At 43.2% G+C, this 16,735-nt stretch overlaps 1 protein-coding gene across 1 annotated transcript in view; it reads right to left on the bottom strand.

Moving 5' to 3' along the window:
- The window catches only part of LOC135481255 (tRNA selenocysteine 1-associated protein 1-like), a 47,414-nt gene that overhangs the window by 29,842 nt on the left and 837 nt on the right, over positions 1–16,735 (bottom strand). The window contains exons 2-6 of the mRNA XM_064761100.1: positions 15,809–15,906; positions 15,551–15,650; positions 8,293–8,339; positions 5,593–5,696; positions 3,183–3,330 (exon numbers count right to left, since the gene is read on the bottom strand). Of these exons, the coding sequence (XP_064617170.1) occupies positions 3,183–3,330; positions 5,593–5,696; positions 8,293–8,339; positions 15,551–15,650; positions 15,809–15,906 (497 nt within the window). The remainder of the gene's footprint in view (positions 1–3,182; positions 3,331–5,592; positions 5,697–8,292; positions 8,340–15,550; positions 15,651–15,808; positions 15,907–16,735) is intronic.

The following is a 16,735-nucleotide window of genomic DNA, read 5'->3' as shown; positions in this document are numbered from 1 at the left end:
GTAAACAGTGTAGACAAAGTAAACAGTGTAGACATCTGCAGGCATTAGGTTCATTTTAAACAGTGTAGACATCTGCATGTGTTAGGTTCATTGTAAACAGTGTAGACATCTGCAGGCATTAGGTTCACTGTAAACAGCGTGGACATTTGCAGGTTTTAGGTTCACTGTAAACAGTGTAGACAAAGTAAACAGTGTAGACATCTGCAGGCATTAGGTTCATTGTAAACAGTGTAGACAAAGTAAAAAGAGTAGACAACTGCAGTCATTAGGTTCACTGTAACCAGTGGAGACATCTGCAGACATTAGGTTCATTGTACACAGTGTAGACAAAGTAAACAGTTTGCAAACAATGTAGACAAAGTAAACAGTTTGTAAACAGTGTAGACAAAGTAAATAGTTTGTAAACAGTGTAGACATCTGCAGGCATTAGGTTCATTGTAAACAGTGCAGACAAAGTAAACATGTGCTGTGAAGTAATTTTTCTAAGTTATGACCAATCTTTCAGAAATGTGTTGATGGCAATCCATCACACACAGTGAGCAGATGTCAGAAATGTGTTGACGGCTATCCATCACACACAGTGAGCAGATGTCAGAAATGTGTTGATGGCTATCCATCACATGCAGTGAGCAGATGTCAGAAATGTGTTGACGGCTATCCATCACACACAGTGAGCAGATGTCAGAAATCTGGGCCATCATATGGTTGATGGATTGAGTTTTTATCATGCCGTCCAGTGTGAGTTTAGCTGAGTTTGGCCAGTATAGTGTAGGTCATATCCGGGCCGTCAGATGGTTGGTGGATTGAGTTTTTGCCATGCTGTGCAGTGTGAGTTTGGCCAGTATAGTGTAGGTCATATTCAGCAAGTGCAAAGATTACTTAACAATGCTTTATAATTTAAATGCATGTACATGTGTCATGATAAAATTTGGCTGCATATTTGCTGTGTCTGTACATTCTTTAAATATTCTGTATTTTGGGAGATAAAAAGTCTGATTTGTGGATACCTACAACTAACTGTTTAAAGAAGACAGCAATCAGAGACTGCAAAGATGTACGTCCACTCTCCCCTCTAGAAAAACATAAATACACTGCTCTCTCGAATTAACGCACTTAATAAGCAGAATTCTGAATGTGACTGACGACAGTTGTACCGTCTGATAGAAAATATTGCATTATCTGCCAATCGAGAGTCTGTTATCTTTGAGAAAGGTGAACTTTAGACCTGCAGACAAGAGTATGTCAAGAATTCTTTACTTTATCATGGAATAATGTATTTTGAAGAGAACAAACCTTAATCCGCTTTGACAATGTGTAAGAAAACAAAGTCATTGAAGTTTTAAATTTTTTTGGAAAATAGAATTAAACAACCTGGAGTCAATGATAGCATCATATGTGGAGAGCTTCAATAGCATCCAACAAGAGTGGAGGGCAGAAATTCAGCTGAAATCCTAGACTCCCGCTCGAGCATGTCTTATTCTTTACCCAGGCACAGTACGATTACGATTCTCAGCACAGTTTTTATTTGTGATATTACCAATTTACATTAATGAAAACTTGATACACACTCAAATCTGGTTAGAAGTGATGCCTCCTAAAGACGTACTTGTGACAACAACTTTGCCCTTTTTCCCATGAACATTTTGATACTGGTACAAAAAAAAAAAGGGGGGGGGGGGAACATCACACCATTGCGTTAGTTCCGATTTCGCAGTAAATCAATCCGCATAAATTTGACGGAGCAGTGCATAGCACACAATGAGTGAGGTCATGAATCCTACTTGTTTGACCTCTGACACCCTATAATCCACTCCAGCCCATACATGTACTCTGTCATACTGCTTTAGTACGTATACGCAGCATTTCTACTGATATGACAGCAGTCAGAGAATTACGGTGGGAGGAAGCCTGACAGAGCCTGGAGGGAACCCACACTCATTGGCAAGCTTTGCTGATACAGGCTTACACAGTTAAAGCCAGCCAGAATACAGCGTGAGCTCAATTTTAGCCTTGACCTCAATGGTGTGAGCAGCAATTGTCAGGACAGCTCCTTAGACCACTTGGCCAGACAACATGTGAAAAAGTAACTTGACCGTGCATGACTGCATGTCATCTTTGAAAATTCTATGCCAAATAACTGCTAGGGTATGGCTCACACAAAATGTCAATGGTCTGGAAAATATGCACAAGGGCAAACAATATTGAAATGCAAACCTGACAGTGCACACTTTTATGAATTTTATGCCTATTAATGGTCTGTAATGATCATTCTTTACGAAAAAGAGTGATTGTTGGCCTGTAGTTCAATGTCATTCCATAGTGATTGTTGGCCTGTAGTTTAATGTCACTTTCTACATCACAATGCCTCTTCTTTCAACAGATTGGTGTCAATACCAACACAATTCCAGTGCTGCCTCACAGAAACCAACCAGTCACAGTATACAGACAAATGGCGAAGCTGACACAGTTCTAGTGCTGCCTCACTGGAATGGTATGCTTAAGATACCGGACAGATATGGAAATTTACCCAGTCACAGTACACTGACATATGGGCTCGTGTACATATGACATATGCCAACACAGTTCTAGTGACGCCTCACTGGAATGGTATGCCTGAGACACCACACACCACCCAGTCACAGTATACAAAGAGCCTGGTGTCAATGCTGACACTGTTCTAGTGCTGCCTCACTGGAATGGTAGGCTTGAGACACCAGACAAACTCTTCACCCTGTAAACAGTACATGAACAAACACAGTGCTAGTGCTGCCTCACTGGAATGGTATGCCTTTCAGACAGTATGGTATGCCATACACGGACTGGCAGCCTGGTGACAGTTCTAGCGCTACCTAACTGGAACGAAACACCAGACAAACTCTCCACCCATCAGAAGAACACGAACAGACAGCCTGGTATTCATGCCAACACCAGACAGATACCACCCAGTTAGAGTACATGGACACTCCTTGGCCTATCTTCTTCTGCCGAGTGACGTGTGACGAAGTATGACGACTCAAATGTGCAAGTCTCAGACTTGACTCGAGATTCAACCCATAGCTCCAGGCACTAACCCCAAGCCATAACTGAGGCAGGAACTTACTATGCAATGGCTTTAATTTAAACTGCAGTATTCATACGTCAATATTTGGGACTCAATAAAAACTTAACTGAGACAGACTCACTTTTTGTGCAGCGCAGGACCGACTCTGATAGGGTTGCGTCCAATTCCTGTCATGTGCTGCATCTCCTTCACGGCTCTGTGAAGGTCATGCTCCTCTGAGAACCTCACAAATCCATAGCCCTTGTGTTTACCAGTGTTGTCATACACAACTGTCAACACAGAAATTAGAGTACTGTCATACAAAACTGTCAACACAGAAATCAGAGCACTCTCATACACAACTGTTAACACAGAAATCAGGGCACTGTCATACACAACTGTCAACACACAAACCAGAGCATCGTCACACACAACTGTCAACAAAGAAACCAGAGCACGGTCATACAAAACTGTCAATAAAGAAATCAGTTCACTGTCATACACAACTGTCAAACACAGAAACTGGAGCACTGTCGTCCACAAATGTCAACACAGAAATCAGAGCACTGCCATACACAACTGTCAACACAGAAATCAGAGCACCATAATGAACAACTCTCAACACAGAAACCAGAGCACTCTCATACACAGCTGTCAACACAGAAACCAGAGCACTCTCATACACAGCTGTCAACACAGAAACAGAGCATCATCATACACAACTGTCAACACAGAGTACTGTCATCCACAAATGTCAACACAGAAACCAGAGCACTGTCATATACAGCTTCAACACAGAAACCTGAGCACTGTCACACACAATTGTCAACACAGAAATCAGAGCATTGCCATCCAAAACTGTCAACACAGAACCAAAGCACTGTCAAAACAGAAACCAGAGCAGTGTCATCCAGAACTGTTAACACAGAACCAGAGCACTGTCAGACACAGCTTTCAACAAAGAAATCTGAGCACTGTCACACACAGCTATCAACACAGAAACCAGAGCACTGTCACATACAGCTGTCAAAACAGAAACCAGAGCACTGTCATACACAACTGTCAACACTGTTGACAACCCCCCAATGCCACCACCCACCAAAAAAAAAACAAAGACATAAACTACATGTTTTACTTCATAAAAAAAATGTCAACAACAGCGCATAGAAGAAAAAAGAAATTTAAATGAAAAGTCATTACAATAATATATTAGGTATAAATAGGCATACATGTAGGCTGTTTGTGGGCAAGGCTGTTTAATCGGGCTGCTGGCAGCACAATGACCCAACAGCCTCTTACCAATGCAGTTTGTCGGCCTGTCCAGTTCATGCTGGCTTCTCACTGATCATATGTGGGAAGGTACATTTTTTGTCACCAACCTGCAGATGGTCGTGGGTTTCCCTCCACCATAATGCTGGTCGCTGTTGTATAATTGAAATATTTTTAAGTATGGTGTAAAACATAAATGAAATAAATAGACACAGATTTTGAAGAAAGGCTAGCAAAGAGCTTGCTATCATGAGACACATGGATGCAGAACTCTATACTGCTTCATAACTTTCACATTTACATGTGCCTTAACAAAAAATTAATGCACAAACTTGGTGATAATTAACACATGAAGTACATCAATAACATATCATCCTGCTGGTGTGATTGTGCTTCAGGTATATGCAAAATTTAGTACAGTAAATTATTGAGTACTTATTGAGACCCGACCCTAAAACAAGATCTGCCACAAGACTGATTCTAATACACAAGAGACTAATTATGAATTTTGTAATTTATGGTAAATATTATGCACATAGCACATCAAGGAAATCATCTTTGAGACATTTTATATTTCTTAATAGTCCCTATATTTTATGCACATTTTCCATCAGTGAGCAGAAATATTGGGAAATGGTGTCACTGATGAACATACTGTGCGGGACCATCTTAGCACCCCAATTGGGGTTCTTCCCCATGACTGAGTTGTTTTCACAACCACCACCACACACATCACCATGGCAGGCTACTTCATTTCTGGGCTGACCGCTGATGCCTAAGGAAAAGTGTAGTTCAAATCTAGTTTTACACACCATGAAGAAAGCAGAGGAGCTTTTTTGTACTTCTTTTTTACAGGCTAGACCACATCATATAATCTGTACTAAGAAAAACAAAAAAGAAGTGTTCCATGTATCCTTTAACACTGACTTGTTGCTGTGAGTTCATGTCTAACTCACGCTGGCTTCCTCTACTGCCATATGTGGTAAGGTCTGTCAGCAACCTGTGGATGGTCGTGTATACAGCATAAAACACCACTCAAAGAAATAAATTTAACACTGATTCCAATAGGGAAGAGGCTATGATGTGAATTTGTGTATTTGGCACACAGAGCATTGACTTCAGTAGATGTGGCATCACCTTAACATTGCTACAGCTGTTAGTAGATCACAACACAGACACTCAGGATATGATATAAGCTATGCCTGTAGTTTGTGCAGGCAAGGCAATAAAAAATGAAGAAAAACTAAACATGCAGAGAGCAGCATGTGAAGAAGGAGGTTTACCTTTAGCTGCACGACAGGATCTATAGCGCTTGGCAAAGGCATCATACAACATGTAGTTGTCCACGTCCTCGGATAGGTCGCCCACAAAGAGGGAGAACTCTGGCCTGTAACGATGACAAGATTTGTACCACCAAGAGAGATATGTGTTGTATGCATCAGAGCTCCGCCTCTCTCCATCACGGTCACTCTTCCTCTCGCTTCTACGATCACATTTCTTATCACTGACTCTCTCCATCCTTTTTTCTCCAGAACGATCTACTTTTCTTTCAGACACGCGCTCACTCTTTTTTTCAGCCGCACAATTTTCACTTTTCTCGGCTGTTCTGTCTGCCTGTCGCTCTTCCTCCATATTAACTATCAATCACTAAGGGAATAGTCCTCTGTGACAGACATGTAAGGGGACAATTGTGCTGTGACAGACATGTAACTGGCTTTATAAGAGTGAGTACAGGCCGTGGGAGCATCGCTGTTATCTCACAGCTGATCTACCTTATTTACACATTACCATCACACACAGCTACATGTACACCACTACACTTGCCGATGTATTGACCCAGCAATGTTGTGCACAGCTGTATCCCTAATTAAACTTACCAACTGATTATAGCACAAAGCCCATTTCCACCATTTTCAATCATTTTTAGGCACACTATCGATTTGGTACTTATGCGGCTATCATAAGTACTATGGTACTTATCATTTCAGATTCAATTTCACTCTTTATGACGACCACTTACAAATGGACTGCCTGTGAGCTGAGCACCAGATTATAATCCCAGCTGGAAAGGATCAATAATCACTCCAATATTCTGGATTGTCAGGGCTTATGCAGTATTTGTTTAAAAAAAACATCATTATGACAACCATATGGTATCATCAAGGCATGTTTCACATGGCAATTCACTAATAAAATTTCAGACAATCATTTTCCCTAATGTTCTTGAGATTATTGAAAGGCAAAATGAGGTTTTGCTATTATTATTAATATTATTTTTTTATAGTTAACACCATTGTTGTGTTACAATGGCATATTCAGATTAGAACAGTATGTTTCCTAAAATGTAGTGCTGCGATATGTATAATGCTGCCTCGTTACTATCATACACAACGTGCTGTCTCACTATTATACACACAGGGCTGCCTATCCTAAATGTGGTGCTGCCTCAATGTCATACATATGGTGCTGCCTCACTATCATACACAAGGTACTGCCTCAGTGTCATACACATGGTGCTGCCTTGCTATCACACACAAGGTGCTGCCTCATTATCATACACAAGGTGCTGCCTCACTGTCATACACAAGGTGCTGTCTGACAATCATACACAGTGGTGTCTATCATACACATGATGCTGCCTCACTATCATACACATGGTGCTGCCTCACTATCGTACACATGGTGCTGCCTCACTATTGTACACAGTGCTGCCTCACTATCATACACAAGGTGCTGCCTCTGTCATACACAAGGTGCTGTCTGACAATCATACACAGTGGTGTCTATCATACACATGATGCTGCCTCACTATCATACACATGGTGCTGCCTCACTATCGTACACATGGTGCTGCCTCACTATTGTACACAGTGCTGCCTCACTATCATACACAAGATTCTGCCTCACTTTAATACATACTACGTTGTCTCACTATCATACATATGGTGATGCCTTGCTGTCATACACAAGGTGCTGCCTCACTATTATACACAAGGTGCTGTCTCACTAGCATACACGTGCTGCCTCACTATTATACACAGGTGCTGCCCCACTATCATACATATGGTGCTGTGTTCCTGTCATACACAGTGCTGCCTCACTAATGACAATGGCGAGCACCAGTGGAAGCTCTGCTACTGTTTCTGTTTTTAAAGAATTTCATGGAACTGTCTAAAAAAACCCTTAAATGGTAACAGGCTGATGGAATGGCCGAGCATGAAAGGACTAAAAAGACATAAATCAGGTTCCTGACCCCACAACTGACTATCATTTCTTCAGACATTGGAATGTATGAATAGTAATTCAGGCTGCATCTTAATTTACTTGTCACATGCGATATTGGAGTATTTTTTTCTTCAATTGTTCCATGCTCAATACATGTACCATATCTAAGAACAATTTAAAAGCCTACAGAAGTTTATCTTCACAAACAGCAAACAATATATGAGAAACTGTTTTCATTAACATCTGCTCTATTAAGAAGCAGAACTATCACCTGAAAACCCCAAGTCACTCTGTTCAAGGGGACACAACTCTCCACAAATGTCACCAGTAATGATCAGAGTTCACCTTCAAAATACAATGTTCACAGTTTGGTTTGTCCAATAAACTTGGCAAATTGGATTAGTCAAACACAAAAAGGACACGTGTTACTCTGCTGGCTCTATATCTCACCCACATGGTCTGATCTAACAAATTCCAGAAGTCAATTCATCATATTTCTCCATGTTAAGGCAGCTTAACGACCATGGTAAGACATTGGCACCACGTCCCACCCCAATAGGTCCCTCCTTATGACAGTAGTGACATGTTGTGAACACCAAGACATAAGCAAACTGATAATCTACTCATATGAAAAGACTGGATATTCTAAATTTGAAGAACTCGAAACCAATGAATAAAGGTCAGTTTTAAAATTTAGCAGTTTCATCTGTAACAGGCAACCATCTAAATACGAAGAGCATTACAAAGTTCTGACTTACATGTGATCCTTGCTGTGACTTGCATTGTTCAGTTTGAAGCGTTTTGGCTGAAAAACAACAACCATCAGTACACATATCGGGACACACATTGGTACACACATCAGTAAACATATCTGTACACATATCAGCACACATTTATACACATTTCTTTCCTACAGGATTACGTTACCATGTCAGACTTTAATATATTGTGTAAATACAGAAAGCCAGATTTTGACATACATTACATAAAATAATCCAAATTACTTAAAACAAAGTCTGTAAACTACTCTTTAAAAATGTTGTTCTGAGAATAATCACAGGATACTGTGTTGCCTCATTCTTATAATATACATCTACAGCACCACTGCCATATATTATATATACATATACTGGACGTCCTTGACACATCCGTCACAGTGAACATTTCCCCCCTGTGTCCCTAAACCTCGAGCGGCGGAGTGTTGCCGACAGACACCGTAGTTCCGTGTTACAGACCTGGGAGGCTTGAAAAGTTAGTTAAATAGTTTCTAACCAAACAGTTAGAAACTATTGGCTAAGACAGCAGTGTGTAAAATAGCACAATCCTTGTGAACAGTATAAATAGAGGGCAGATTGGCGGTTTTGACACTCGAAGCCAGACTCTGGAATGGTAGGTATCATGTGTACTATATATTCCCTGGACTTACTAGAGATGTAGGCCATCTTCAGATAGTGTAGCGTTGCAGAAACTTGAGGATTATTACCTGGGTGGTGAATGTCAATTCTCTGGCGCAAGGAAGCACTGCTCCTGCTGACTGTGTGTTTATGCTAGTCGCATACAGGCCTGATACTGAGTGACCGCTGATTATATGTGTGTGTCCCCTTGGATTACTGACTACGTATTCCTAACCTGGACAGTGATAGGGCAATGACCTATATGTGTGTGGAGCAACAGTGCTTCATGCCCTCATACCTATTCCTAGCCTGGACAGTGATAAGGCAATGACCTATATGTGTGTGGAGCGACAGTGCTTCATGCTCTCATACCTATTCCCAACCTGGACAGTGATAGGGCAATGACCTGTATGTGTGTGGAGCGACAGTGCTTCATGCTCTCATACCTATTCCCAACCTGGACAGTGATAGGGCAATGACCTATATGTGTGTGAAGCGACAGTGCTTCAGGTCTACGTATTCCTAACTTGGACAGTGATAGGGCAATGACCTGTATGTGTGTGGAGCGACAGTGTTTCATGCTCTCATACGTATTCCTAACCTGGACAGTGATAGGGCAATGACCTGTATGTGTGTGGAGCGACAGTGCTTCAGGTCTACGTATTCCTAACCTGGACAGTGATAGGGCAATGACCTATATGTGTGTGGAGCGACAGTGCTTCATGCTCTCATACGTATTCCTAACCTGGACAGTGATAGGGCAATGACCTGTATGTGTGTGGAGGGACAGTGCTTCAGGTCTACGTATTCCTAACCTGGACAGTGACAGGGCAATGACCTATATGTGTGTGGAGGGACAGTGCTTCATGCTCTCATACCTATTCCTAACCTGGACAGTGATAGGGCAATGACCTATACGTGTGTGGAGGGACAGTGCTTCATGCTCTCATACGTATTCCTAGCCTGGACAGTGATAGGGCAATGACCTATATGTGTGTGGAGCGACAGTGCTTCATGCTCTCATAAGTATTCCTAGCCTGGACAGTGATAGGGCAATGACCTATATGTGTGTGGAGAGACAGTGCTTCATGCTCTCATACGTATTCCTAACCTGGACAGTGACAGGGCAATGACCTATATGTGTGTGGAGTGACAGTGCTTCATGCTCTCATACGTATTCCTAACCTCAACAGTGATAGGGCAATGACCTATATGTGTGTGGAGCGACAGTGCTTCATGCTCTCATACGTATTCCTAGCCTGGACAGTGATAGGGCAATGACCTATATGTGTGTGGAGGGACAGTGCTTCATGCTCTCATACCTATTCCTAACCTGGACAGTGATAGGGCAATGACCTGTATGTGTGTGGAGGGACAGTGCTTCATGCTCTCATACGTATTCCTAGCCTGGACAGTGATAGGGCAATGACCTGTATGTGTGTGGAGCGACAGTGCTTCATGCTCTCATACGTATTCCTAACCTGGACAGTGATAGGGCAATGACCTATATGTGTGTGGAGCGACAGTGCTTCATGCTCTCATACGTATTCCTAGCCTGGACAGTGATAGGGCAATGACCTATATGTGTGTGGAGGGACAGTGCTTCATGCTCTCATACCTATTCCTAACCTGGACAGTGATAGGGCAATGACCTATATGTGTGTGGAGCGACAGTGCTTCATGCTCTCATACGTATTCCTAACCTGGACAGTGATAGGGCAATGACCTGTATGTGTGTGGAGGGACAGCGTTTCATGCTCTCATACCTATTCCTAACCTGGACAGTGATAGGGCAATGACCTGTATGTGTGTGGAGGGACAGCGTTTCATGCTCTCATACCTATTCCTAACCTGGACAGTGATAGGGCAATGACCTATATGTGTGTGGAGGGACAGTGCTTCATGCTCTCATACCTATTCCTAACCTGGACAGTGATAGAGCAATGACCTATATGTGTGTGGAGTGACAGTGCTTCAGGTCTACGTATTCCTAACCTGGACAGTGATAGGGCAATGACCTATATGTGTGTGGAGGGACAGTGCTTCATGCTCTCATACCTATTCCTAACCTGGACAGTGATAGGGCAATGACCTATATGTGTGTGGAGTGACAGTGCTTCAGGTCTATGTATTCCTAACCTGGACAGTGATAGGGCAATGACCTATATGTGTGTGGAGTGACAGTGCTTCAGGTCTACGTATTCCTAACCTGGACAGTGATAGGGCAATGACCTATATGTGTGTGGAGGGACAGTGCTTCATGCTCTCATACCTATTCCCAACCTGGACAGTGATAGGGCAATGACCTATATGTGTGTGGAGGGACAGTGCTTCATGCTCTCATATGTATTCCTAGCCTGGACAGTGACAGGGCAATGACCTATATGTGTGTGGAGCGACAGTGCTTCATGCTCTCATACCTATTCCTAGCCTGGACAGTGATAGGGCAATGACCTGTATGTGTGTGGAGGGACAGTGCTTCATGCTCTCATACCTATTCCTAGCCTGGACAGTGACAGGGCAATGACCTGTATGTGTGTGGAGGGACAGTGCTTCATGCTCTCATACCTATTCCTAACCTGGACAGTGATAGGGCAATGACCTATATGTGTGTGGAGCGACAGTGCTTCATGCTCTCATACGTATTCCTAACCTGGACAGTTATAGGGCAATGACCTGTATGTGTGTGGAGCGACAGTGCTTCAGGTCTACGTATTCCTAACCTGGACAGTGATAGGGCAATGACCTATATGTGTGTGGCGGGACAGTGCTTCATGCTCTCATAAGTATTCCTAACCTGGACAGTGATAGGGCAATGACCTATATGTGTGTGGCGGGACAGTGCTTTATGCTCTCATACATATTCCTAGCCTGGACAGTGACAGGGCAATGACCTGTATGTGTGTGGCGGGACAGTGCTTCATGCTCTCATACCTATTCCTAGCCTGGACAGTGACAGGGCAATGACCTATATGTGTGTGGAGCGACAGTGCTTCATGCTCTCATACCTATTCCTAACCTGGACAGTTATAGGGCAATGACCTGTATGTGTGTGGAGCGACAGTGCTTCAGGTCTACCTATTCCTAACCTGGACAGTGATAGGGCAATGATCTATACGTGTGTGGAGGGACAGTGCTTCATGCTCTCATACGTATTCCTAGCCTGGACAGTGATAGGGCAATGACCTATATGTGTGTGGAGCGACAGTGCTTCATGCTCTCATACCTATTCCTAACCTGGACAGTGACAGGGCAATGACCTGTATGTGTGTGGAGGGACAGTGCTTCATGCTCTCATACCTATTCCTAACCTGGACAGTGACAGGGCAATGACCTGTATGTGTGTGGAGCGACAGTGCTTCATGCTCTCATACCTATTCCTAACCTGGACAGTGACAGGGCAATGACCTGTATGTGTGTGGAGCGACAGTGCTTCATGCTCTCATACGTATTCCTAACCTGGACAGTGACAGGGCAATGACCTGTATGTGTGTGGAGCGACAGTGCTTCATGCTCTCATACCTATTCCTAACCTGGACAGTTATAGGGCAATGACCTGTATGTGTGTGGAGGGACAGTGCTTCATGCTCTCATACGTATTCCTAGCCTGGACAGTGATAGGGCAATGACCTGTATGTGTGTGGAGGGACAGTGTTTCATGCTCTCATAAGTATTCCTAACCTGGACAGTGACAGGGCAATGACCTATATGTGTGTGGAGCAACAGTGCTTCAGGTCTACGTATTCCTAACCTGGACAGTGATAGGGCAATGACCTATATGTGTGTGGAGCGACAGTGCTTCAGGTCTACGTATTCCTAGCCTGGACAGTGATAGGGCAATGACCTATATGTGTTTGGAGCGACAGTGCTTCATGCTCTCATACCTATTCCTAACCTGGACAGTGATAGGGCAATGACCTGTATGTGTGTGGAGGGACAGTGCTTCATGCTCTCATACATATTCCTAACCTGGACAGTGATAGGGCAATGACCTGTATGTGTGTGGAGGGACAGTGCTTCAGGTCTACGTATTCCTAACTTGGACAGTGATAGGACAATGACCTGTATGTGTGTGGAGTGACAGTGCTTCATGCTCTCATACCTATTCCTAACCTCAACAGTGATAGGGCAATGACCTATATGTGGGTGGAGCGACAGTGCTTCAGGTCTACGTATTCCTAACCTGGACAGTGATAGGGCAACGACCTATATGTGTGTGGAGGGACAGTGCTTCATGCTCTCATACCTATTCCTAACCTGGACAGTGATAGGGCAATGACCTATATGTGTGTGGAGGGACAGTGCTTCAGGTCTACGTATTCCTAACCTGGACAGTGATAGGGCAATGACCTATATGTGTGTGGAGGGACAGTGTTTCATGCTCTCATACCTATTCCTAACCTGGACAGTGATAGGGCAATGACCTGTATGTGTGTGGAGCGACAGTGCTTCATGCTCTCATACCTATTCCTAACCTGGACAGTTATAGGGCAATGACCTGTATGTGTGTGGAGCGACAGTGTTTCATGCTCTCATACCTATTCCTAACCTGGACAGTTATAGGGCAATGACCTGTATGTGTGTGGAGCGACAGTGCTTCAGGTCTATGTATTCCTAGCCTGGACAGTGATAGGGCAATGACCTGTATGTGTGTGGAGGGACAGTGCTTCAGGTCTACGTATTCCTAACCTGGACAGTGATAGGGCAATGACCTATATGTGTGTGGCGGGACAGTGCTTCATGCTCTCATACCTATTCCTAACCTGGACAGTGATAGGGCAATGACCTGTATGTGTGTGGAGAGACAGTGCTTCATGCTCTCATACGTATTCCTAGCCTGAACAGTGATAGGGCAATGACCTATATGTGTGTGGAGGGACAGTGCTTCATGCTCTCATACCTATTCCTAACCTGGACAGTGATAGGGCAATGACCTATATGTGTGTGGAGGGACAGTGCTTCATGCTCTCATACGTATTCCTAACCTCAACAGTGATAGGGCAATGACCTATATGTGTGTGGAGAGACAGTGCTTCATGCTCTCATACGTATTTCTAACCTGGGCAGTGATAGGGCAATGACCTGTATGTGTGTGGAGCGACAGTGTTTCATGCTCTCATACGTATTCCTAACCTGGACAGTGACAGGGCAATGACCTGTATGTGTGTGGAGCGACAGTGCTTCAGGTCTATGTATTCCTAACCTGGACAGTGACAGGGCAATGACCTGTATGTGTGTGGAGGGACAGTGCTTCATGCTCTCATACCTATTCCTAACCTGGACAGTGATAGGGTAATGACCTATATGTGTGTGGAGCGACAGTGCTTCATGCTCTCATACATATTCCTTACCTGGACAGTTATAGGGCAATGACCTGTATGTGTGTGGAGGGACAGTGCTTCATGCTCTCATACGTATTCCTAACCTGGACAGTGATAGGGCAATGACCTATATGTGTGTGGAGCGACAGTGCTTCAGGTCTACGTATTCCTAACCTGGACAGTGATAGGGCAATGACCTATATGTGTGTGGAGCGACAGTGCTTCATGCTCTCATACATATTCCTAACCTGGACAGTTATAGGGCAATGACCTATATGTGTGTGGAACGGCAGTACTTCATGCTCTCATACGTATTCCTAACCTGGACAGTTGACTAGATTACACTCACCTCAGACGTGTGCCACAATGACGTTTTCATGTGGGATTACCATTGCAGATGTGTAATCATGCTCAGATGCACAGGCGCGCGGTCTGTAGTTGCCAGTTGCAGATACAGTGGCAGAACAAATTACTTTTGTGACCTTTTAATGGGAATTCATAAAAAGATATCCATACACATCCATGCTGAAGTAAAGCCCTGGGTCAGTGAAGCTTTGTCAACATTTACACTCAAAGCCCGGGGTCAGTGAAGCTTTATCCACATTTACACTCAAAGCCCTGGGTCAGTGAAGTTTTGTCAACATTTACACTCAAAGCCCTGGGTGAGTGAAGCTTTATCCACATTTACACTCAAAGCCCTGGGTCAGTGAAGTCTTGTCAACATTTACACTCAAAGCCCTGGGTCAATGAAGCTTTATCCACATTTACACTCAAAGCCTTGGGTCAGTGAAGCTTTGTCAACATTTACACTCAAAGCCCTGGGTCAGTGAAGCTTTATCCACATTTACACTCAAAGCCCTGGGTCAGTGAAGCTTTATCCACATTTACATTCAAAGCCCTGGGTCAGTGAAGCTTTATCCACATTTACACTCAAAGCCCTGGGTCAGTGAAGCTTTATCCACATTTACACTCAAAGCCCTGGGTCAGTGAAGCTTTGTCAACATTTATACTCAAAGCCCTGGGTCAGTGAAGCTTCGTCCACATTTACACTCAAAGCTCTGGGTCAGTGAAGCTTTGTCAACATTTACACTCAAAGCCCTGGGTCAGTGAAGCTTTATCCACATTTACACTCAAAACCCTGGGTCAGTGAAGCTTTTGTCAACATTTACACTCAAAGCCCTGGGTCAGTGAAGCTTTGTCAACATTTATACTCAAAGCCCTGGGTGAGTGAAGCTTCATCCACATTTACACTCAAAGCTCTGGGTCAGTGAAGCTTTGTCAACATTTACACTCAAACTTACCGGTGACGAATTTGGGATGATCTTTCCGCTTAGTTTGCTTATAGCTTTTTGGGCAGCATCAGCATCTGAGAATTCCACAAAACCATAGCCAGCATATTGTCTGAAAGATAAGACAGAAAACTGAACATGAGGTCTTGATTTTGTTTACGTTAACTGAGCAATACTTTACGTTTCTGAGAACATATCTTTACGAGAAGACATAGATTTCAACATTATCTATGGTTTTGAATTTTCTTGGTATTCAACTGTTATACTTACCCATTATGTTTGTTCCGTATCAGCTTCACATTGAACACAACTTCTCCATAATGAGCGAAGGCTTGAGTGATAAACAACTCATCCATGTACACATCCAGCTGAAACACACAAAATCAGTACTCAACAAAATAATACTGAACACACATAGAAAACATTTCATGTCAAAACTAGCCTGTTTCTTTCAACAGTAATCCAGCGGTATATAAAGCAAATTCTCAACAAAAAGTCACACCAGCCCTACCATTCTGGAGATTTGAATGTGAAACATGGGGGGAGTCGGTTTGACTCATCAAAGAATACTGGAGGGTTAGCCAGAGCCAGGTGAAAGTAAGACATTTTCCTCTCGGGAGTTAAGCAGGACTAGTGCATAGCCCCAACTAACCAGTATTTGCTACGTACAACCTGCCACTGAAGTGTCAAAGAATTTGTAATCTTCATTAAAATATTATTCCAAATTGATTTACCAGGCAAGAATACAGCAGACAAAGAGGGAGAGACTCTGAACCACGCAAGAAGAGGAGTAATTCTGGGTTTTCAACATGTTTGATATACAATAGTAGACTCGAGCTCTGTTTAACAGGAGATTAACCATCTGCCTTGTGGCAGGTCAGCACATATGCCCTGAAGACTAGCAACTTTTGACATCTGGGTTGAAAAGTACTCAGCACCTAGTTACATAAAGCTTGCTCACAGAGGTGTGTCAGCTATGCAAGCAAACCTACATATATGTCAACCAGCTGCGCATTTTGAATTAATACATGGAATGTAGTGTTAACAAAAATCAAACTTGTTAAAAACAACGCTTATGGGGGCCTTGAACACTATAATATTATGTTAGTTCTGCAGAAATGTGATTTTATCGAACTCAAACAAGACCAAGTTTGGATATTTTTACGAAATGACCGTGGCAAATGGGCAAATTTTAAT

Source organism: Liolophura sinensis, unplaced genomic scaffold (genome assembly GCF_032854445.1).
Source record: "Liolophura sinensis isolate JHLJ2023 unplaced genomic scaffold, CUHK_Ljap_v2 scaffold_14, whole genome shotgun sequence".
Classification (NCBI taxonomy): domain Eukaryota; kingdom Metazoa; phylum Mollusca; class Polyplacophora; order Chitonida; family Chitonidae; genus Liolophura; species Liolophura sinensis.
This window is presented reverse-complemented; position numbering and strand designations above follow the sequence as displayed.